This window comes from Pygocentrus nattereri, chromosome 9 (genome assembly GCF_015220715.1).
Source record: "Pygocentrus nattereri isolate fPygNat1 chromosome 9, fPygNat1.pri, whole genome shotgun sequence".
In the NCBI taxonomy this organism is placed as follows: Eukaryota; Metazoa; Chordata; class Actinopteri; order Characiformes; family Serrasalmidae; genus Pygocentrus; species Pygocentrus nattereri.
Window position 1 is genome coordinate 12,566,470 of NC_051219.1, and position 23,290 is coordinate 12,589,759.

Consider the following 23,290-nt stretch of genomic DNA (forward strand, 5'->3'; position numbering starts at 1 on the left):
TGTACAAATGTACACATTTGTCAAGTCAAGTCAGCTTCATTGTCAATACTACAGGACATACAGTGTACTGAAATTGCGTTACTCTCAGACCCCATGGTTTAACAATAACATTAAATACATGGTAAACAGGAAATGTGTGAATTTAAATAGACACTAAAAAAACACAAAACACTCATTGTAAAAATAAACATTAATTGTAGAAAACTAAAATAATAAAAAATAATATAAGTGGTCCTGAAATGAACACCAAAGTGATATAAGGCACATAGAGATTAAAGTCTGTGGGTATAAATAGTGCCAATATAAACAGTAATGCAATTAGAATGAGCTTATGGAGCAGTTAAAGTGATGAGCGCGTAACAATGCGATGGGTCCGTAACAGTCCCTGAGAATGCCAGAGTTCAGTACTGGGGAGTAACTGTAACAGTCCCTGAGAATGCCAGAGTTCAGTACTGGGGAGTGGGGGTCAGGAACCTGTGTTTTGGTCCAAAATTTGTGTTTGTATTTAAGCTATTAAAATGGTTTACACAGCTGTGCAGTAATGCACTAAAGCCACAGATTTCATGGCGTTCTTTGGTTTCTTCAGGATATCATATGAACCTTAATCTGGGTGTCTCCTATATATGCTCACATAAAACATGCAGAGGGGAATTTCCATCCGCATGATCGGCATCATCTGGAATGTACATTTTCAGGCCAATAAAAACATCACAGGTGAAAGCTGTGCAATTCAATAAGTAACATTTGGAGTGTATTCCTGCCTGTGTTTCTTCAAAAAACATAAAGTGCAAGAAAATGTGTATATGTGTGTGTGTATATGTGTGTGTGTGTGTGTGTGTGTGTGTGTGTGTGTGTGTGTGTGTGTGTGTATGTGTGTGTGTGTGTGTGTGTGTGTGTGTGTGTGTGTGTGTGTGTGTCCCCAAAACCGCAACATTACAAGAGAAGGAAAAACAATTAACTGATAATGTATAACTTTGTATGAGGTTTTGTGTCTCCATTTTTTTTTTCAGTTTTTGACATCACATCATTCAGTTTTTTCCTCCTCCTGTACAGTTACCATTTTGAAGTACCATTTCTTCTGACTAATATATATAGAGACTAATATATATATATAAATATAAATATATATATATATATATATATATATATATATATATATATATATGTGTGTGTGTGTGTGTGTGTGTGTGTGTGTGTATATATATATATATATATATATATATAGAGAGAGAGAGAGAGAGAGAGAGAGAGAGTATTGAACCACACACACATATATATATATATATATATATATATATATATATATATATATATATATATATATACTATGACAACTAATGAAGGATGACCAACACAAACTGTACAGCAACAGATGAGCTACTGTCTCTGACTTTACATTTACAAGATGGACCAACAAGGTAGGAGTGTCTAATAGAGTGGACGGTGAGCGGACACAGTGTTTAAAAACTCCAGCAGCACTGCACACTACCACCACACTACCACCACATCAATGTCACTGCAGTGCTCAGAATGATCTACCACCCAAATGGTACCTGCTCTGTGGGGGTCCTGACCGCTGAACAACAGGGAAAGAGAGCTAACAGAGTATGCAGAAACAGATGGACTACAGTCTGTAATTGAAGAACTACAGAGCGCACCCATATGGATTTCTTTAAATGCTGAAGTCTTGTGGGTAAACGTGCAGACAGGCCTCAAAAGACATGCTGCCAGTTTATAAAATTTTGCTCCAACTTTGTGCGCAAGTCAAGGCTGAATCACTGTCGTGGGACTTGAATGAAACTGGTACTTGGACCCAAAACATCCTTATAAATTACAGCAACAATTATCTGTATGAAACGTGTGATGATACTGATAAAACGTTTTCTGGGGTTAGTAGTGAAGTGTCTGTGAGCAGAAACGTCCATGCAAAAGCGTTGAACCATAGTAGGGCTTCAAATTGTCTTGATTGACAAGACGACTGGCCAATGAGAATAGAGGCTAAATGAGGCCCCTCCTTTTTCAGCCAGTAGGAGGAGGGGCTCCGGTCTGTGCGGTTCGGTTGAGAGGAAGTTTTTACCGTTACCAAGCAGCGGAGAAACGCCATGGCGGCTAAACATCAGTGTTTCAGTCAGTAAGTGTGGAGAAAAGTCAAGAAAAACAGCTTTCTGAGGCGACAAGGCGTTGAGTCTGAGTCTGGCCTGAGCGCATCATTGCCAAATACCGTTAAACTCCGCCGAGGTCGTGTTTTTTCTCACTTATCTTAACGTTAAGGGTTAAGTTGACGTTAGCTAGTTAGCTAACCTAATTTGTGGTGCCTCGCTACTCGTTCAAACCTTCAAATCCCTTCTGTCCTAAATAAAAGCTACTTTTATGCCCATATTTTTCCCCGTATGACGGGCATTAAACGATACCGCTATTTATTTGTTCGCCGCTGAGGCTCGGAGACGCCGAAAAATGGGTGAAGTGTTTGACGAGGCTTCCTACTCGAATCGCCCGTTCCACCTTAAACGCTGCAGCATTTACATTCTGGTGCCGTTCTACCCCATCATTTAAGGTGGAGCGGGGCGTTCGAACAAGAAGCTAGTTTACCTTCAGCTTCATGAATATGTGTGTGTCGTTGCAGTTGACCGTTGGTGAGCTAGGTTGCCAGGCTGAAGAAGAAAGAGTGACCACTCTTCCCTCACCGCTCCTCTGAAATGATGTAGCCGAGAAGCTCGTGTTCTTCCCTGAAGAGGACAAACGGAAACCTCCTCTATCATGGCCACGTCTAGGTGACCGTTTTAAATGAATTACACGTTAGGCATGAAATGTCAGTAAAAATAGTTGTAACAGTGCTGAGAATCGGATTTGGTCTTAGCAGGCTGTACAGAGCCTCATCGCTCTCATCCATCAGTAAATCTCTGCCCTCCCAACGATTTGATGGTGATGCAGTGCATAATCAGTATGTATACACAAGAGAGAGTTCCTTAAAGGTAAAAGCAGTGGTTCTGTTTGGACGTTTTATATAGAACCATTTCGTGCTTTGGATCTTCTCAGGGTGAAATGGTTCTTTAGATTCACAGAGAATGTGTTCTATATAGCACTAAACGGGTTCTTCTTTTGTTACAACTTTCACACCTTAACAAAAGCAGAACCCTTGTTTTGGTGCCATATAGAACCATTTTCAAAAAGATTCTCTGTAGAACCACATTCTCCATCAAAGCTGGAGAACCGTTCGACCATACAAAGAACCATTTAAGCTTGAAATGGTTTTATATAGAAAACATGGTGCCGAAGAATCGTTGAAGAGCCATCTATTTCAAGAGTTTAGAAGATAAAAACAATGTGCCTTTTAGGGATTTAAATGCTTAAGAATAGCCACATAGTTGTGCTTTGGTCAAAAGTCAGTACTGATGTATTAAGTATTATTTCAGTGAATTATAATCAGTTCTAACATTACAAAGAACGCGTTTTACACCATTATCATCCGTGCCACCTCTTTTGCAATAGGCTGTGAATTTGTGTATGCATGTTTAACATTATCTGCTCTGTTCAAGTGATCTGCGGGAGAAGCTGCGGAACAAACGGAGGGCCCTGCAAGAGTCTTTAGGAAAAGTGAAGGATGACACTCAGGTATGTAGTACGGCAGTTGGTTGGAGTCACATGGCGATGTTCTCACTGTTTGTAAACGAGTTATTGTTTGTTTGAACGTGTCTTCTATTTTCAGTATTTATCAGCAAGCCAGCACGTGGGTGATTCTGCAGTTGGGATGTAATTTGCCCTTTTAACCTTGTAACATTTTTTAACAGTGAAGCTAATAAAGCATATCCAACCATTCAAGCCATTCATTAACTGTATATTTGTTTTTGTTTTTTGGGGGGGTTTATTTTTTGCTGACAGTTGCTTTGGAGTTAAGGTTTTTAGATCAGAATTAGCAAATCCACAAAACCTGGTCTTCTAGCTACTGCTGGTGGCATGGATATGAAGGACATTCTGATGATTTACTTGAAATGTCTTCTATTTTAATTAATAATTGGCTGTAACAGGTTAACTTTCAAAGGAAATGCATCAGTCAATATCACAATTAGAAACCAGAGAAGTTATTTTTCCTGATGCAAATTTCTGTTGAACTTGGAATATTCCAGATATTTACAGGGGTGAAAGTGTTTGGGTAACCAAGTTCAGTGAATGTTGAGGGACACTAACATGTACACCTTTCATAATCCATAGGAAATGACTCACAGTCTCAGAAAAAAGGGTACAAAACTGTCACTGGGGTGGTACCCTTTAGGGAACATAACTGGACTATAATTCATTGAAATGATATTTTCTAAGTTGTATTGACTCCACACACCTCGTCTCGTCTCCAGGGTATTTTTATGTTCTGTTTTAAAATATTAGGATCTGAAAATGTACAAATACGTGCTTTTCATCTGAGGCAAAGAGCTTCCCGTATTTAAGGTATACAATTGGACCTTAAAATCACTGTTGATTCTTTGACATTTTACATTTACATTGTTTGTACCTTAATGAACAAAGAAAGGTACGGGCACAGTACCGTTATTTCTAACATTGCATGAAAAAAAAAAATGTTTCAAGCATGTAATGTTAATTGGACTCATATTAATGCCAAAAATAATGAGATGTTTGTATTTTAATGGTAATATATTTCAAGGTAAATTGAAGCCATGGCCAAAAATACTGTTTTCTAAGCACTGTAGATAGGTTTTACGTATTTGTTATTGTTATTTATCTGAAACATAAACACAGGATGTTGTGAAGGGCACTTTATTTATGTTTAAAATGGCATTTACTTTTATGTTCCACATAAAAGTTTGTGAAAAGTTTGTGAAACATCACAGGGATGCGAATGGCATCTCAGTCGTGGAATCACCCATATTGTCGATGTAAATCAGTATAGTAAACTACGTGGAATCACCATAATGCAGCGCATACAGCTAACTTAAAGACATTAACAGTCGTTCTGACACGCTCCTCTTCACCTGAATCCACACAATGCACATGTATTACTCTTTAAACATACCAACCTCAATCCACGACAGTTTGGTTTGAATGTGAAATCTGAATAAAAATCATACAGCAGTGATTTGTAAATCCACTTTGAAGGGTAGTAAATTGAAGCTTTTAGGAAAGACGCAGTAATTTTTGCCATTCTTCTTGTGATTTGGACTGGAGGGATGGGCATTGTGTAGTGGTTTTTGGCCTTGCCCTTTATGCACAGATTTCTTTGTCTTCTCTGAATCTTGTATTATGCATTGGAGAGGGTGAAATAGCTAAAAAACCTCACAATTTCTCATTAAGAGACGTTGTCTTTCAATTATTGGAAACCCTACCAACACCTATATGGCATTTTTTGAGCCTCAACTCATCCTTGCTTATAAAAGACTAGCCTTTCCCAGATACAGCTTTAATGCCCATGCATGATTGCATTGCCTGTTTTAGATGTTTTTGAGCATTTATTAACGTTCCTACTCTTAGAGTTAATGATGTGAAAGGCAGTGAAGCTCATAAGCTAAAACATAAAGGTCTTGACTTTGTACTGTATTTGCTTACATAGAGTTCAAAGTGGATCACAAGTCACTGCTTTCCACTTTTCACATACAACTTTTTTAGAATTGAGGTTTGTAATTATCTGTGGTGAACAACTACAGCAGTTAGAGAGCATGACTCAACATGTTCATTGAGGTGCTGGGAAGCATGAACACACTAACCCACACATACATAAGCTGATGAGACGCTGTGTCTGTGTGCTGTGTACTCTGCCTGTTAGGCTTTGGTTCCCTACGACTCCGATGCGACTAAGGAGAGTGATCACACTGCGGTGGAGGTTGGTTCTGCTCTCCTCAGCTTGGGTTCTAACATTGTGGAATGTTAGAATGTCGCTGTGTTCTACAGTGTAGATTCTTTACTCGTTCTTCTGCTGCTTCTACAAACCAGATTCTTTCCTTGTCGCTCGGCTTTAGTCTAGAACGTAGAGACTTCCTTACGGCTCTGTTGTGTTCTTGGACAAATCCCTTCTTCTTGCTTCTCTGCACTGTTCCAGCGCCTACATTACTTTCTTTATATCTTCACTAAAATAGTTTAAGCTTTGTTTGGAGTCATCAAGACCCTCTGCTTCCTCTTTTACATGTACAGCTTCTCCTGTTCCTCTCCCTCATCTGAAATGCCACTGTTAAGATACACATCTCTTTTAAAGCTCGGCATAGCTATTGAGTAAATGACTTTTGAATGAAGTAGCTGTAAACATTGTGCCTACCCATAATCCTTTTTAGTTAGTCATAACATTTCACATTGTTCTGTGAAACTTCACTGTTTATGTACTACTTGATAACTGTTGTCGGAAGAAAACCTCGTATCTCAATTTTTGATGTGTTTCAGTTTTTTGTATAATTTAAAAATGCCTGTTGCCCTTTACGTTGTGTGTAAATTCCATGATGAATAAACAGAAAGAAATTACCAAAAATGAATTGGAAAAAATTCTGGTTCCATTGATTTACATTGAAAGTAAAGTAGGTTTTTTTCCTTCTCCTGTAAAGTTACCATTTTGGAGATACAAGGTTTTCTTCTGACAACAACAATATAGAATATCTGTATTAAAGGACATTAACTGGAACTATTCTTAGTGTGACTGACATAAATACTTGTGTAACAGTAATAATCAGTACTTACAGGCTGGTTATAGCTCATATTAAGAAATTATGTCCTCTGTCTGCAGTACCTTACTAGGGGAATATATGTTAAATCTCTATGTTTTCTCAGTAATGGATGTTTTAGAGAAAGCAAAAAAAGAAAAAAAATTGCAAGGATTGTAATGTTTGGATAGTTCTGTGAATGTCAGTGGTTGGTTTTAAGTTAAGAGGGACCGAAGAGTAAAGTGACAGTGGAGTGGACAAATTAAATACTGATAAATTTGATAGTATATGTTGTGTGGAAGGCTTTTGTGTAATATATATATAATTATTGACTTGTATTAAATGGCTGCCTTGGCTGGAAATTCTGTGACACTGAGCTGTATACAGTACTGTCCTGTATTGTGTGTGTGTGTGTGTGTATGTATGTATGTATATGTGAAAATGTGTATGTTATTCTCACTGCATATTAATATACTGCATCAGGAACTGACTAGCAGAGGAGATGACCCAGGCGAAGCCCTACGACGCTCACTGAAAGCACAGAGAATGAAGAAGAAAAAGAAGGTAAAATCATCCCATTCATTGTTTATTGTAAGATCACATAGCTATTCATTTGCAGTTGTTGTGTATGGCATGTATCAAAACTAACCTCTCCAAAATTAAAGTGCTGAACATCTAAATAGATGCAGTAATTCAGTAGCTATTTGATAGAACATGTTCTTCGGTTTTATTGGTAGTTTTTGGCTGACCACTGACCATTGGCAAATGCAAGAAAAGTGTTGTGAGGTGCCTGAGAGGCTTCTCTTTAACCTAATCCTAACTGTAGTGATGGTAAGCAGCCTTACCTTTTTCAAGTAACCTGAACTTTGCCCCTTGTTTTATAGCTGGTAGAAGAAATGTCCATGGAGATTCCTCCAGAAGAGGAGGTGGTGAAGGCGGAGGTCACAACTGTGCAGGAGCTGCAGTTTGAGCAGGAAGAGCTTTCAGAAGACACCTCTGCAGAGGGAGCCCGCTCAGCCAGATTACAGAGAGGTGAATGAATAGACTAATTTAGCCTAATTGATAGGTACGTGTAGCACAATATTTATTATTGCAGTAGTGGTTCATGAGATAGAAAAAACATTAGAAGTGACAAGAATCCAATGTACCAATACTGGTGGTGTTACAACACACATATTTTGAGGTATCATTGGATTTTTGATTCTTAGGTCAAGATTGAATTCTGAAGAGTGCAACTGAGCTATAAACAATACAAAAACACAAACTGCCTCAACAGCATGTCTCCAGTTTTAGTCCTCCAAGATTAAATATCAGCATTGAAGGGTACATGACCATTTCCCAGTTTCTCTTTATCCCTCAGAAATGAACAGGTTGCTTTTGTTACTGTGCTATTAAAACCGTTATAGATGTAAATGAGTTCTATTCTGATTGGCTGCCCTGTATTTCGCCTCCGTCAAAAAGTAGTCTGAGCTGAAACACTTCTAAGGACTTAAATGTGAATGGGTGGGGCTATACTTGGGGATATGCAAGTGTATTGGGTTTTAATAAATTCATAACAGGTTGTTTTTCAGTTTAGGTTCATATATGGTCAGCGTAGACTGGGGTATGTTTGACTACACGAAACACTTTAATTTTGAAAAAAGCAAGAAACATGTTTTTTCATGATGTGGGTCCTGGACACAAATGGACATCACAAAAGTCCATGTAAATATATGTGCAAAATCTACACTGGGCCTGTCTCTAAGCATTAACTGAGCCCTTGCCAGGGGTCACTAAAACATGAATAAAGCATAAGTTGGCTTATTAATGTAAAAGGTTGTACAAGATGTAATAGAAACAAAATACTGATAATACAAAAGAGGTGGAAAGATTAATAAATGTTTTTTGTTGGAAGGGCTCCACTATAAATATTGAGAAACTGAGAGACTCAGAAGGACATATTGTTGACATTGTTTAAATTTCCATACACTGTTTTGAACATTTAATTGATTATCCACTACTGAATTGAAACGGTTATATCCTTGACTAGTTGTGCATTTACAGTTATGCATTTGGCAGACTTAATCATGTTCCAGAGATCATAGATACAGAGAACTATATGAAACTATAAGAACTATAAAAACGTGCATGTATCTTATTACAACTAAACTAACCTTATGCCTGTCTCCCTCCATCTCTTAGATCTTCCTCCTCTTCCTGTTTTGAGGGCTAATTCCAGTCTGTCAGAGAGCTCAATGAGGCAGCGTGTGACAGAGAAGCTAATAGTGGCCAAGGTAAGCCAATCCCTCAGAATCACACACAGCACAGGATCACCACATGAAACCACACAACATTAAGGTTTTTTTAGTTATTTATTGAGTTATTTACTTTAAAAAAAGTTACATTTCAACTATTTTGTTCAGACAAATGGCTGGAATGGACAAAAAATGTGAAGACGATTGCAAAGCATTTACTTGAGGGCTGTGGTCTTTTTCAAGGGCTTGTTTTGTAACTTGGCAGTAATGCACTGCATTAACCAAAGCGTAAGCCAGCAGCAACAGCAAGTTCAAGTGATGTCAGAATTTAGCAGTACCTGTTTAAAAACTGAGTCAACATGGCTTGCAACAAGTCACTTAGGAACAGCCCAAACTCACAAGTTCATTACAAGCATGAGAGAAAGAAAGACTGTTTGCTTCAGACGCCATGCCTATTGATTATTACTGTTACATGTATGTAATACATAATGTATTTATGTCAGTCACAGTAAGAATACTTCCAGTTAATTACCTTGAATAGCAATCTTCTATATTATGTAGTACATACCCAGTGTGATTTCACAAAACAATGTGAAATGTTATGCCTAACTGAAAAGGATTATGGGTAGGTACAGCAATTACAACTACTTCATTCAAAAGTTGTTAGTTACTCAGTAGCTATGTGTGTATCTTACAAGTGGTATTGGAGATAAGGAAAAAGAACAGGAAAAGCTGTACGCAGAAAAGAGGAAACAGAGAGTCTTGATTATTCCACACAAAGCTTAGCAAACTCTATTCCACTTTTTTACCAAGTGAAATAGTTGCAAAGGAACACCTGATTCCAGATGCAAAACATGCATGAAGTTGAAATAATTTGACCACCGGTACTAAAAAGAATATGCATACATACACACAAACACATATGACAGTGTTTGCACTCTGTCCTGTCAGTCCATAGCTTCAAGAAAGATGAAGCAAGAGGCTTCACAGGAACCACCCAGTCGGCTGCAGAGTCTCAGAGACAGAGAGCTGCTCACCAGATTCGACAGAGAGGTAAGCCCACTCTCTGTTTGTTTTTATAAAAGGAAATAGGCGAGTTGAACTCCTTGGGACCACCGGTTGTTCCAAAATGCACTTCATCATATTCTTTATAACGTTCATATTTCATAAGCTACATTCAAAAGGTGGGTGTCATATGAGAACTGTAACTGTAAAATAAGAGGTACCTTAACCTTTAGAAGTCTAGAGCTGTTATTGTTATTTTTCTGTACAATAGAATAATACATAATTAATTACAGAGTAATAATACAGCATATAATGCTGTATTGTATCGTTGTGCTGTGACCAGCATGTGACTAGAACCTGTTAGCTAGTGATTAGAGCTTTAGATGTTTACACTATAAAGCACAGTTTCAAATATTACATATACTTTTTATTGGTAAATGCTCTCGTAAACTGAAAATAGAAACAAGACCCATGTCATAGAAAACTGAATTTCTCACTTTTCTTAAATTAAAGAGATTTCGTTTGTAAATATAAATTCTTGAATATGCTATTCACTTGTGAGTTCGAACAGTCAGTATATGTGGGGCACAATACAGGACAGCTAATGAGAACAGAGCTCAACTACATATATAACTCTTAAAGAGACAGTGTCAAAACTTTTCATTTCAAAATCTTTTATTTCTCAAGGATAAAGAGGTTGGAATTGGTCGTGTAAACATGAGTACTGACTGTTTTTGGCACATAAAACCACACAAAAGTATAAATAAACCTCTGAGAAAGCAGTAAAATACAAGAATAATGCAGGATATGGGCCCTTTAACATATTAAAACAAGTCATATTTTCAGCCACTCCTTATTTTTGTTTTATTTAAAGGCACCACTGTATTAAATTGGAATTATTATTATAAAATGACATACTTTTGTTGTTACAAAGTAAATGCATCCCCTCTTTGTTAACAGACATTGCATTATCTATACATTTAAGCTGCTTTGCATCTGCTATTTTAAATTATTAATAAGATGCTAAGAGATGCTGTGATTTTGGTTTTGCAGGCTGACCCTGACCTCCATGAGGCAGAACCCTCCTTTGCTGCCAGAGTGAAATTTCAGGATGCAGCCAGACGGGCCATCAGGGATAAGAGGGTCAGTGAGAACTGTGCTTTTGTAATAAAACAACACTCAAAGGTTCTTCAAACGTGATAGCAGACCCAGAAAAATGATGACCCAGAGTTGAGAGATTCATTCCACAGTGTAGTGGCCATTATCATTACAACGTCACATTATAAATGTAGGTGAATGTCAAGCATGAAAAGTGGTTTGGTTTTCAAATGATATTTTCTAGAATCTGTTTTAGATGAGAAATGTTGATACAATAACTGTAGTAAAATATCTTAATAAAATATCACAAAATGCTTAACTTTTTTTATTTTTCTAAGTTTTGTTTTTTTTTTCCCCACAAAAAAACAGGGAGAAACTGGGTTGCCCACTGCGGAGGAAGCTTACAACTTTTTTACCTTTAACTTTGACCCTGAACCCCAAGAAAGGCGAAGCAAGGGTCAAACAAAAACAAGATCTAGAAGGAGAGAGGGGGAGGACCAGGAAGATGAGCTAGACCAGGAGGAAGAGGAGGAAGAAGAAGAAACTGAGATGGAGAGAGAACAGGAAGGAGAGGAGGAGTCCAGAGACAGGGTAAACCTTTAATTTCCTTGTCACTTACTTTTATATACATTGGTTGTATGTTATTGTAAATTATTTATAGAAATGTATTGTGATTTAATTAAATAATATGAGCACTAGAAAATATTGCTTTTTATGGCTGTAACTCAGGATGAAGATGCCCCTCTGGTCAGAGATGAAGAGGAGGATCTATTCATCATTGATCAGTCGGCACAGGACTTCCTGGAAGTGAAGAAGTCGGAGTATATAGGGTATAACAGACGTGTGCTGAGAGAGAGAGAGATTCTCTTCACCCCCAGCATGAGAGCAGGTACAGTATAAAGAGTATATTATTGTTATTTCGATGCAAGTTTCCCTGACAAACACATTGTTATGGGCTGTGATGACAGAACATGTCAAGTTACAAAGTGACGGCATTAGATTGGCAAGAAAGTTAGACCCGAGAAGTGCTACCCTGCATTCGAGTTAATCCTACTGCCCTGTGAGTAACTTGGCCATTCAACTAAACCAGTTACAAAACACGTGCACTACTAAAAAAATCATTTTCAACCACTGACCTGTCAAAATGTTTAAAACCTGATTATTCTCACTCTCAGTGATATGTGTAAAATGCAGAGGCTGTATAAAGCAGGAATGGCTACTGTCACAACTAATTTGCATCGTCTTAAGGAGCTTTTTAAGAGAATATTAATATTTAGTATATCTATAGGCCTATATTGAAAATAATAATATACTTTCTTCAGGAAAATATGAAACTGAATACCCTCATGGAAGTCACTTGCATTTTGCAGGCAACAAGTTCTCCACAAGGGAGCGCCATTAACAGTCAAACAGCTTTTGATGATTCGTTCATAAGAGCAGTGCTTCGCATCAGTGACACTGTGTCTTTGTTTAGCCTTACAGTGCACAAAAATATGTTTGCAGTCCTGATATGAGTAGCTATTTTGGTTTCATTACTTTTATTTTGCATGAGTGTGAATGGTGCTTTTATAATTAAGTTTTTTTTACAGGCTTAAAAGGGTTTAGTTTCTGTTTACACAACAAAAAAAGTCTGAACTTGTGGCACATCCAGTCAGAGGCACACTGTTTTAACAATAATTTATTGTAATCATGATACCCAACACCTTAAATGAACGGTGAGATTTGTGGAATTGTGGAGAGAGCAGCCTGCATGCTGTCGGATTGCTCCATGAGCTTATACACTAATATGATGAAGCGTAGACCACTAATAGCTCTAGATGTAGTGTAATTATTAAGCCTGCTGTTGACTTCTGCCTAAGAAGCGCACAACCTTAAAACCCCTGTGTTTGTTTGCACTTCAGTGCCTGCTTCCAGTAAGCTACCAGAGAATGTGCAGCCCCGTTACCCTGAGGAAGAGGGCCTTTATGTGGGGGAGAGACCACCTGTCACGCTGTCCAATCAAAATATTCTGGAAAACCGCATACTGAAGCAAGATCAGGTAACTGATGCCATTAGATAGTTAATTGTGTTTTCTCGGTAGTTGCATGGCATATGGTCTGAAACTACTTTGTTACAAGAAATAGGAACTCCTGCATCAGAGTAGCACTTTCTTATGGATGTGGAACCACCTACACAACTGCACCATCTTGAACTGTGTTTCAGTGAAAGACGATTCTATTTTAAAGGCAAGATATTAATGCCAGATGTCAACGGTTTTGAGTGGCTGTTATTATTTCAGCATTCAGGTTAATGAAGGTTATCTTGCTTGCTGATGTTCAGTTTTTTCACTGAGTGCAAACTTTGCTTTCCAAATCGTGTCCACTTGAGAGCTTTTCTCTATCAGCAGAGAGTCACTCTGAGGTCAGACTTTCAACGTAAATGAAAAAACAGTGAAACACAAGCTTGTGTTTGATTTGGAGCAGTTAAGCTAGTTTCAATTATTGTGTCTCAGATGGGACTTGGAATAGTTGGCTTGTCAAGTCTTATTTTAATGTGTTTTCTGAAGTGCTTTCCAAGTGTTTCATGTGTTTATAAACATCTTTCATGTGCATACTGAAATGAGATGGCCTTTTCCTCTTTGGTCAGGGCAAGAAGTGGTTTGGGGATGACGGGAGGATCATGGCTTTGCCTGACCCAATCAAAGAATCTTCCTCAAGGCCACCCCTCTACCATTTGGAGGAAGAACTCGACCCAGCATTGCAGACTGTCTACAGAAAGGTATATCAAGCTGCTGCACAGTGCCCATGTGTTGTCATCTTTTCCAGTAACACACTCAGTTCAACTCAGGAGAGATTTTTTAAAGTGGCACTCTGGCAAAAGCAGTTTTGTCCCCTAACCTCACATGTACTCAGATCAGCCAAGACATGCTTGGTGTCCTAAGCTTGTTTGTTGAATGAAGACAAATCAGACTTTATTTTGTCTAGTAGTGCTGTATTAAATGTACAATGATTTTTTTGTTCATTTTAGTAGAAACAGTTTGTAATGCCAAGTCTTGACTTGGTCTGGTCTGATTGGTCAGAAACCAAGTCTATTTGAGATTGCATAAGAACTTGGTTTAAGGTTTAGACACGCAGTTTGCATGATGCTAATTGGTGCACTTTTAACTTCCATTCCTTGTTTCCATGTTTGTGACATGTTTAGTGTCCATTTTTTTCTTTAGTGCTTGCACTGGAGCTACCATGCTAATATACACTATATTGCTGAAAGTATTCGCCTGTCTTTCTTCACACGCATATGAAATTGAGTGAGATCCCATTCTTAATCCATAGGGTTTAATATGATGTCAGCCAACTCTTTGCAGCTATAACAGCTTCAACTCTTCTAGGAAGGCTTTCCACAAGGTTTAGGAGTGTGTTTATGGGAATTTTTGACCGTTCTTCCAGAAGCACATTTATGAGGTCAGACACTGATGTTGGACGAGAAGGCCTGGCTCGCACTTTCCGCTCTAATTCATCCCAAAGGTGTTCTATCGGGTTAAGGTCAGGACTCTGTGCAGGCCAGTCAAGTTGTTCCACACCAAACTCGCTCATCCGTGTCTTTATGGACCTGCCTTGTGCACTGGTGCGTAGTCATGTTGGAACAGGAAGGGACCGTCCGCAAACTGTTCCCACAAAGTTGGGAGTATGAAATTGTCCAAAATCTTTTGGTGCTGAAGCATTAAGAGTTCCTTTCACTGGAACTAAGGGGCAGAGCCCAACTCCTGAAAAACAACCCCACACCATAATCCCCCCTCCACCAAACTTTCCACTTGGCACAATGCAGTCGGACAAGTATCTTTCTCCTGGCAACCGCCAGACCCAGCGTCGTCCATCTGTTTTCCAGATGGAGAAACGTGATTAGTCACTCCAGAGAACACGTGTCCACTAGTCTCACCAGTGGCGCCACTTTACACCACTACATTCAACGCTTTGCGTTGTGCTTGGTGATGTAAGGCTTGGACATGGTCAATATAGTGTAGCTCACATGTAGTGGAGGCCTTTACCTATCAGCATAAATCAACATGCACTTGCCTCAAATTGCCTTGTTCAGTTGTTAATGTCAAACAATTTTGCTTATGTGGTGCCTATCAATATAACATTCTGATATCTTTAAACATGGACAAGGATACTTTGCAAAGGTAAAAAGAGTCCAAATTATAGTTGCTATTATATAGAAGAGGTGGGCGATATAGTGAAATTGCAATATCGTGATCATTTACAAAGTTTTCATGATGCACAATATGTCATGATACTTTTTTTTTATTTATGATAAGTTAGAACAGACAAAGTTGTGCCACATTAAAAAAATACTATCAAAAGTTATGAATCTAATAAGTTATATTAAGAATTTCACAAACTGTGCTGCATTAAATCCTTAAAAGTGTATGGGTAAACCTACTGGGTAGGTTTAACCCAGGATTGGCATTGAGAAACACTCTAATATGTCATAAACTTTGTATTGACATTCACAATTGTTTTTTAATATCAGACAAGCCATCATTTTTTCAATGACCTCAGGTTGATATGCACATTTTGTTCATATAAATGGCATATCTCATTCTTCTCAGGCTTGCTCGATTTTGTGCATGCATGCACACTGTTGCTATGAAGCAAGGACAGCCAATAATATTTGTGGAGATAAGTAGTGCGAGGGCTAAGAGTGGCTCCAGATGTGTGATGTCGTCAGTGGGACAGAGGTTTTGTTAGTTGAGTTCAGAGTAGAAAGTTTGTGCATTTAGACCAAATAATGAAGAAAAAGGTGGTGCATTTTGCAGCAGACGGACAGGTGAAATTATGTGCATTTCAGTGCATGTGTGTTACTGAATACACATCACACTTGGAATTAGAATGACTTCATCACATCCGTGAAATCATGTAGGTCACATGTGGCATTGATAATAAACATAAGTTGTTTTGGTTGAAGAAAAGTTCTTGTGTCTGTATCTCAAAGAAAAGATCTGTCTCCATGTTCAAAGCATCATGGCTCTCAGATCTTCATGAGATATTAGGGGGTTCTGTTTGAAAGCTCTCTAACGATTTATGTACTCTTCAGAGAAAAACCCTCCCAAAAAATCCCTTATCAGGGATTACTTAAATAATTACTCTGTTGGGCTGTAGTATGTGGCATAAATTCAACGTCCTAGACAACAGAGTACAGCTGGTAATTCATGTCAGTAAATTCCATTATTATTTTTTTATTTATAGAACTTGGGGGTGTCATTTGTATGTTTAATATTGATAGACAGCATTGTTGTTTTAGCAGAGGCTTCCCTTATTGCTTATTTTGTTGCATATTGAGCAAAATGTTGGGGTTTTTTTTTTAATGCTTTGATGTAGGCTTGTTGAATTTTGTTTTTTCAGTCAAAATCTTTGGGTTTTTTTAAATTTTAGTGCTTTTATATTTTACATTTTACACTCAAACAGGTTTAGTGTTGTAATAACTGATATGATTGTCAGTTTTCAACTGTCACACTTCCTAAACAAAGTCTTAGACAGTTTAAATATTTTCCCAATAGGTGTGGGGCTGCCCAGAATTCCTTGCAGTTTTGGCTTCTGTTATCTCTTATTTTTCTTCTTTTTAAAATTGTTCAGATTCACCATTTCAATCTACAGTATTACTGTGATATATTTTGACATGGGAGGTGCCTCAGTGTCACAACCGTGCAAGGTTTCATGGTTGTCATTGGGAGGTTTCACAGATACAGATAAAACAATGGGTAGTCAGTGTTACCTTAACATTCATTGCTATAGTTAACAAAAGCACCACATATGTGACTCTGCGGAATCTTATTGTTTTATTTTATTGACCTAGTGATCCATCACCCTGTAATATGCGTGTTTTTTGATTAATCATGCTGAATCACACATCTTGTTCTTTCCCCCTCTGTTTTTGCAGGCGCTGAAGTCGAAGTATGTGAACCGCTATATCGCAGGTGTTGGGGACACTCAGGGAGACTACCAGCTGGATGTGGATGTGTCAGGACTTATATTCTCCCATCATCCCCTGTTCAGCAGAGAGCATGTGTTGGGGGCCCGTTTGGCCCAGCTGTATGACCAGTACCTTAGCAGACAGCACAAAAACCTCACTTGCCTTCTCACTGATAAGGTAATGTAGCCATGATTAGACCCACAAATCACAAGCTGTGGTTGTTCTCCACCAAGCTTACCTGTTTATTTAAATAAGAATCCAATGATCAAATATAAACATCTTACTTTTAACATTTTACTTTCTTTGTGTGTGTGTGTGTGTGTGTGTGTGTGTGTGTGTGTGTGTGTGTGTGTGTGTGTTAATGCAGTTAAACGGTTTGAGAAACACTATTCGTAACATGCTGGAACTGCATAGTGGAGAAGGTATTAGTCATGTGACCCAACACAGAATAGCTGAGTACAAACAGGAAGTGAGGTAAGAGTCTGAGCCACTGACAATTTTGTATATTTTTAGTGATGTGTATTGTGCATGTGACTCTTCACAGGTCGATGCAATACTAATGAAGATTATTGAGCCATAAAACCAAAGTTGATTTAGACTCAGGGATATGATAACCTGCTGTTTATTGACAATTTAGTTGAAAATTCTTGACTAGGTTCAGTCTGTCATGTTCTTGTTTTGACAGACATACACGTCAGCTTCGAGACTCTGAGCAGGAGAAGGACAGAACTCTACTGAAAAGCATCATCAAAGTTTGGAAAGAGCTCAAAGCACTGAGGGAGTTCCAGGGGTTCACAAACACACCCTATAAACTCTACATCAGAAAGTGCGTACTGCTGAAGATAATTCAACTTTCCAACAACTAACCCAGAATTCACCATCAAATATCAATAATCCAACCCAACACTCCAATAAGCATCAATAAATTAACCCAACACACAGAATCAGTGAGCAAACCTAACACCCTCCAACAAAAATAATGAGCCAGTATAGCTGTCGCCAACAAACATCAATGAGCCAACCCAGTATTCTCCAGTAAACATCAGTAAGCCAACGCAGCACTCTCCAACAGTGATACATCAGCCCAAAATTCTCCAACAAATACCAATAAACCAAGCTTATCTTCCAAGAAACATCAATAAATAAACCCAACACCGAAAATCATTGAGCCAACCCGACACCCTCCAGCAAACATTGAGTCAACGCAGCCCTCTCCAAAAACAACTTTAGCCAACTTTAGAACTTTCTAACAAACATTAATAAACCAACCCAGCACAAACAAAAAAATGTTAATCAGTTCCATCCAGTGAGCATCAGTGAATCATCCTAACACTCTCCAACAAACACCAAAACATAAATCCATCACTTCTACAAAAACTGCAACCTTTAATTTGTATAAAAGCAGCCTGTTAACAGATTTTCCAGAATTTTTCCCCTTCTGTATCTGATGTCTCATTTTTCTCAGGGAGGAGGTGCAGCGAGCATTGGATGAGCGGGAGCAGGAGGCAGAGATCCTGGCAGAAGTGGCAGAGCTGAAGGCAGAGAGTGAAGAAGACTATGAGAGGAAGATGAGTGAGTACAGGAGACAGCTGGAAGAGTGGAAATCTTGGAGGAGGAAGCAGGTACCGTGGCTGTTAGATTTTATCACGGCAAAGATTAATCTCTATCAACTAAGACATATGGCTAATACGACTGACTAACAGTAATATCAGTGTGGTATAGTTTGAGTTAAGGTTGTAGTTGAATGAACCCATAAAAGTCTAGTGTTCATGGTGTTTTGCTATACATGAAATTCACCAACATATTTTATATGGAATTAAATAACTACATAAATTATATATAAAATGCTAAAAATAATAATGCATAAAATAATGTTAATAATGAATTTACATTTGATTTACAATCAGTGTTGACATGTTTGAGTCTACTTTTCTAGCTTTTGTTAGTTTTGATTCCAGAAAATGACCAAAACAAGGCAATAATGTTTATTTCTTTTTGAAAAACATGATACTATGCAATAATAATTTTTATGAATGTCAAATCATAAGTAAATAAAAGTTTAAAATCATTAAAAAGCTATTAAAATGTTGGCTGTTTGTGCTATGTTCAGAAAGCTTTAAAGAAAAAGCAAAAGAAGAGAAGACAACAGTCTCAGGATGTAAATGAGGAGGAAGATGAGGGCGAGCAAAGTGAGGAAGAGCTAGGTGAGGAGCCAGTTAAGCCAGAAGCTCCAGAGAAACCTGACATAGCAGGACTGGAGCAGCAGGTACGCGAGAAAGCCTGTAGGATCCGTAGGAAACCTGGAGAACCGGTTCTGGTTCCAGAGCTTACTGCCTCCAGTCCAGTCACGCCTAATGAGCAGTGTCCACGGTGAGTACACACCATTAACGTTCATGACATCCAAACACATCTTAGATACTGTATGACAACAGTCTTCTTCGTGTCTTCCTGTTTTTTAAGAGGTGAATTTGCCCGGAGAGAAGACGCAGCAAAGTGTTCTCTCTTCATTAAAGTTTTGTACAACGACAAAGAAGTTTCCAGAACAGACAGCCGCTCTCTCAATGCGGACTTCAGGGTTCACTTTGGACAGATTTTCAACCTGAAAATAGTGAACTGGCCAGAGAGCATCAAACTGCAGGTAGTGTCCGTCAAAATTTGGTTGTGTTTTGTTTATGTCTGTGAGCGTATATGTTTGATTTTCCGAATGTTTTGCCCTCAGATATACGAGAGCGTGAGCTCCTTCTCTTCTCTGTTAGCCGAGGTGTGTGTGCCAATTCCAGAATCTTCCGTCCTAACAGGCAGCGCTCCTTCTGAAGAGCTGGAGTTCAGCAGTAACCAAAGAGTCACCTTCAACCACGAGGGAGTTGGCAGCGGTAAACCCAGACACTTGCAGATACACTTGCACAAGCACATGTTTACGCTCTAGAAAAACATTTGGTGCCCACCAGAAAGAAAGTGTTCTTGCAAGCCAGACTGGCTATCATCAGAAGCCCTTTTCACAAATGCACTTTTATGCTGGAATTTAGTGTTAATTAAAGGGGTTAGGTGTGTAAATCACCATCAGAATCTCAAAAAAGCTGATGCAATTTACTTAAAGACCTAGTAAAATTCCCATAAAATTACCAGGAGGGTTTGTGTGTGAATTGTAGCTGATACATAACCGGGAAATATAGTGTAATTTATAGTCTAAATTACAGCGACTTTTCTGTGATGCTTTTGTAACTTTTTAGTTGCATTTTAGTTTTTAACACCACAGGAGTTGTGATTCTAGAGAGCGCAAGTAAAAATTTACCCTGCTTGTATGTGTGTACCACTGTGCAAAAGCAATGCAGCATGGCCCACAAAATATGCCGGGGGCGAAATAACAGGGTCATTAGCATCATTAGTCCTGTTTGACTAGATTTAGTCATTATGCAAAATGCTGAATACAAATAATTTTATTCATAATTTTTGATGGCCATTCATGCTGAAGACACACAGTCTTGTTTAACAGGACTCTCCTGGGAATTATGAATGCATGCATCCCAATTAAATACCATTTAAGGGTTGTAAGTGTGAATGACTTAAAGCCCAAATATTACTGGTAAAAGCATTGTGATAGCATCCTGGACTTTGGGTGTAAAAAGGGCTAGAAAGTCTAAAGAGTCTGTGTCAAAAAAGTCTGTGTGAGACAACCCTAGAAATAACCCTGGTGTTACCTCACCTCTTCATGTAAAACTAATTCTGTCTGAAAAGTACTAGATTATAGTAATAGTGTGACAAGCATGACTGTGTATGACAGTGTGTAAAAATGACAGTGCAGATTGCGAATCAGAGTTTAATTGATGAGATTTTGAAGCTGTGGTGACCAATCTTAGTATCTTAGCCCACAGTATACCCCTCGTTATCTCAGCCTAGGCTGAGACTACGGAGTAACTTTTTAATAAATCATTGTTTTGAAACAGTCTGTTGTACCACACATAAGCAAGCAAGTCCGTCAAAGACCCAATTACTCAGGTATTAATTGGTTATCAGCCCCTCTAGTGACAAACAAATAAGCTGTATTGCATTGCTTTCGTCCGTTGCGTTTTAGATGTTCCATTCTCATTTGCGGCTGATGGCAGTAACAGGCAGACCCTGCTGACCTCGGGCAAGCTGTCCTGTTGTGTGTCCTGGGCTGTTGGGGATGATGACGTACCTCTTGCACCTCCCTCCAGCCAGTCTGGTGCTGACATGCACAGGTGAGACTAACAGCATGATCCCACTCTCACTCAGAGGATTTCAGATGATTGCATCTGTTGTTCTGTGGAGTACACCGTTTCTTTTGGCCTTTCATGATTGCCCTTTCACAGAAATTTTCACTTCAACATTGAAACATTCTACATTGAACAGTGAAATAACCATACTTTAACTTGAGTAGCGGTTAAGAGGCTATTCTATCTGCATCCGTGAAGATTACAAATTGCATTTCCAAATGACAGAAATGCAAATGAAACCTACAAACAAAATTTTGTGAGAGAAGAAAAAAGAACCTTTTAAGAACACTTGCCACAAATCTCAATGATGTCTGAATCTTTGCTGTCAGAACATTCCTGTGATGTTCTTCTAATTGCATTATATTCACGAATGCTGTGCTGTGCACCAAAGACATTATGTGGTTTTAAATTATATTTGGGTTTGTTTTGTGTTTTGGCAGTTTCCTTCAGTAAATCATGTATTTATAACGTGCGTGGTGTTGTGCTTTATGGCTAGTGTACTGTACAGGGGCTCTTTGCTCTTTGTGTAATAATAGCTATTGAGCCTGCTTCAGGGTGAGCTGCTTTGAGGGACTCTTGTTTATATTGCCTTTTTTTTCCTTTTCTCTCTGTTTATAGTGGTTTGAGGCAGATGGACGCTATAGCATGTATTGGCGCATCAGGTCTAAACGACATGAAGAGGCTTGGGAAATGGGCAGCTGAGTCTCGTCTTGACCCCAACGACCCCAACAATGCCTCCATAATGCAGCTACTCTCCGTAAGTGAACTCCTACAAATAGAAACTTCACTTTAGCCAAGTCCTTCATAGGCTGTAACGATCAAAGAAAAGTCCAAACATTTTTTTCAGTTCCTTAGATTCTTATGTTTGACATGGTACAGAAAACAAACATCTGGTCCAAACTACAAAAGATCCCATTCCATGTGTTTACACTTCACTATGTAAGATCAGGCACAACACCATATGAAACCAATCAAATTTGACTCCCTCTTTGAAGCTGGAGAGTAACTCGTCTTTCGCTGTTCCTCTCTCGCTCTCTCCTTCTCTCCCTCTGTAGGTGGCAAGTGGAGGGGAGGTGGCCATCCCTGATTATTTCAGACTGGAGCAGCTGCAGGAGGAGTTCAACTTCTTGTCCGATGAGGAGCTGCAGCGTTCTCGTCGTTTCCGCCTGCTCAGGCTGAGGAGCCAGGAGGTTGCAGAATTTCGCCATTTTAAAACCATTCCCGCCACCGAGCGGGAGATATCGGAGAAAGTGTTTGAGGTTAGAATTTCTGTTTGTAGATCACCTTAAATGACTAAAACTCTTTCCAATAACCTGATCATATCAATGTGCATACAATATTGGGTGTTTTAAAATCATCACATCCTTTGTGGCAATTTCTAGGTAATATATATATACATATATATATATATATATATATATATATATATATATATATATATATATAGCTATAAGCGTGCTGCTCTGGAGTCAAGATTGAAGTAATGGCCTTTTTTTTAAACTTTATTTTTAGAATTCTACGTGGATTACAAGAAGGAAATAAAAACGTGTTGTGAAGGCAAAACAGAAAATGTATTATGTTTAGCCTTCTATTATAGAGACATCAAGACATACAGTGTTTACATTATCTCTAGTAATACGCTTTACAGTCCATCCTGCATGTTTGTATTTACATTCCTAGTATGGTACCGTGAATTCCATTTTTCCCTATATTTTGTAAAACGTTCTATTTTTGAAGTACTTTTCAAACAGAATTAGAGGGGGTCAGTCAATTTATATGGACTGTGTTCTCCTGGGTCATGTCTGTAAAAATTGCTGATAGATGTAAAAGTGGATTTTGTCTCTGTATTCCATCAGGATTATGAGCGCAGGCTAAAGGAAGGAGAGCTGGTCGACACAAAAGAACACATAGATGCTCACAGAGCCCTGGTGGCCAAGTATTTGCAGAAGGCGAGTGAATATTTATCTGTCTATTCCCAAACATTTTTTAATATGGTATTTCACTCTACAAAGGAGGTAACTGTTGTTATTTAATTATATTGTTAATTCTTAAAAAAAGTCATGACTGTGCTTAAGACCACTTCAGTTTTTTTATGTCACAAAAAGGGAACAGCAAATACACAACACTGTAGACCACTCAC

At 38.5% G+C, this 23,290-nt stretch overlaps 1 protein-coding gene across 6 annotated transcripts in view; it reads left to right on the plus strand.

Moving 5' to 3' along the window:
* Positions 1-1,914: 1,914 nt before the first annotated feature.
* cc2d2a (coiled-coil and C2 domain containing 2A) overlaps positions 1,915-23,290 on the plus strand; it is a 55,188-nt gene continuing 33,812 nt past the window's right edge. For 3 of the 6 annotated variants that reach the window (XM_037541634.1, XM_037541635.1, XM_017711469.2), the window contains exons 1-24: positions 1,915-2,131; positions 2,624-2,771; positions 3,537-3,612; positions 5,771-5,827; positions 7,116-7,196; positions 7,517-7,664; positions 8,814-8,905; positions 9,818-9,919; positions 10,925-11,014; positions 11,339-11,560; positions 11,699-11,858; positions 12,871-13,007; positions 13,595-13,726; positions 16,883-17,092; positions 17,283-17,389; positions 17,601-17,741; positions 18,381-18,537; positions 19,026-19,285; positions 19,376-19,553; positions 19,635-19,788; positions 20,988-21,135; positions 21,769-21,907; positions 22,206-22,409; positions 23,007-23,099. In XM_037541634.1, coding sequence (XP_037397531.1) covers positions 2,758-2,771; positions 3,537-3,612; positions 5,771-5,827; positions 7,116-7,196; positions 7,517-7,664; positions 8,814-8,905; positions 9,818-9,919; positions 10,925-11,014; positions 11,339-11,560; positions 11,699-11,858; positions 12,871-13,007; positions 13,595-13,726; positions 16,883-17,092; positions 17,283-17,389; positions 17,601-17,741; positions 18,381-18,537; positions 19,026-19,285; positions 19,376-19,553; positions 19,635-19,788; positions 20,988-21,135; positions 21,769-21,907; positions 22,206-22,409; positions 23,007-23,099 — 3,102 coding nt within the window. In that variant the 5' untranslated portion in view covers positions 1,915-2,131; positions 2,624-2,757. Of the gene's footprint in view, positions 2,239-2,623; positions 2,772-3,536; positions 3,613-5,770; positions 5,828-7,115; positions 7,197-7,516; positions 7,665-8,813; positions 8,906-9,817; positions 9,920-10,924; positions 11,015-11,338; positions 11,561-11,698; positions 11,859-12,870; positions 13,008-13,594; positions 13,727-16,882; positions 17,093-17,282; positions 17,390-17,600; positions 17,742-18,380; positions 18,538-19,025; positions 19,286-19,375; positions 19,554-19,634; positions 19,789-20,987; positions 21,136-21,768; positions 21,908-22,205; positions 22,410-23,006; positions 23,100-23,290 lie in introns of all 6 variants that reach the window. The other 3 variants (XM_037541632.1, XM_037541633.1, XM_037541636.1) reach the window with 3 other exon arrangements.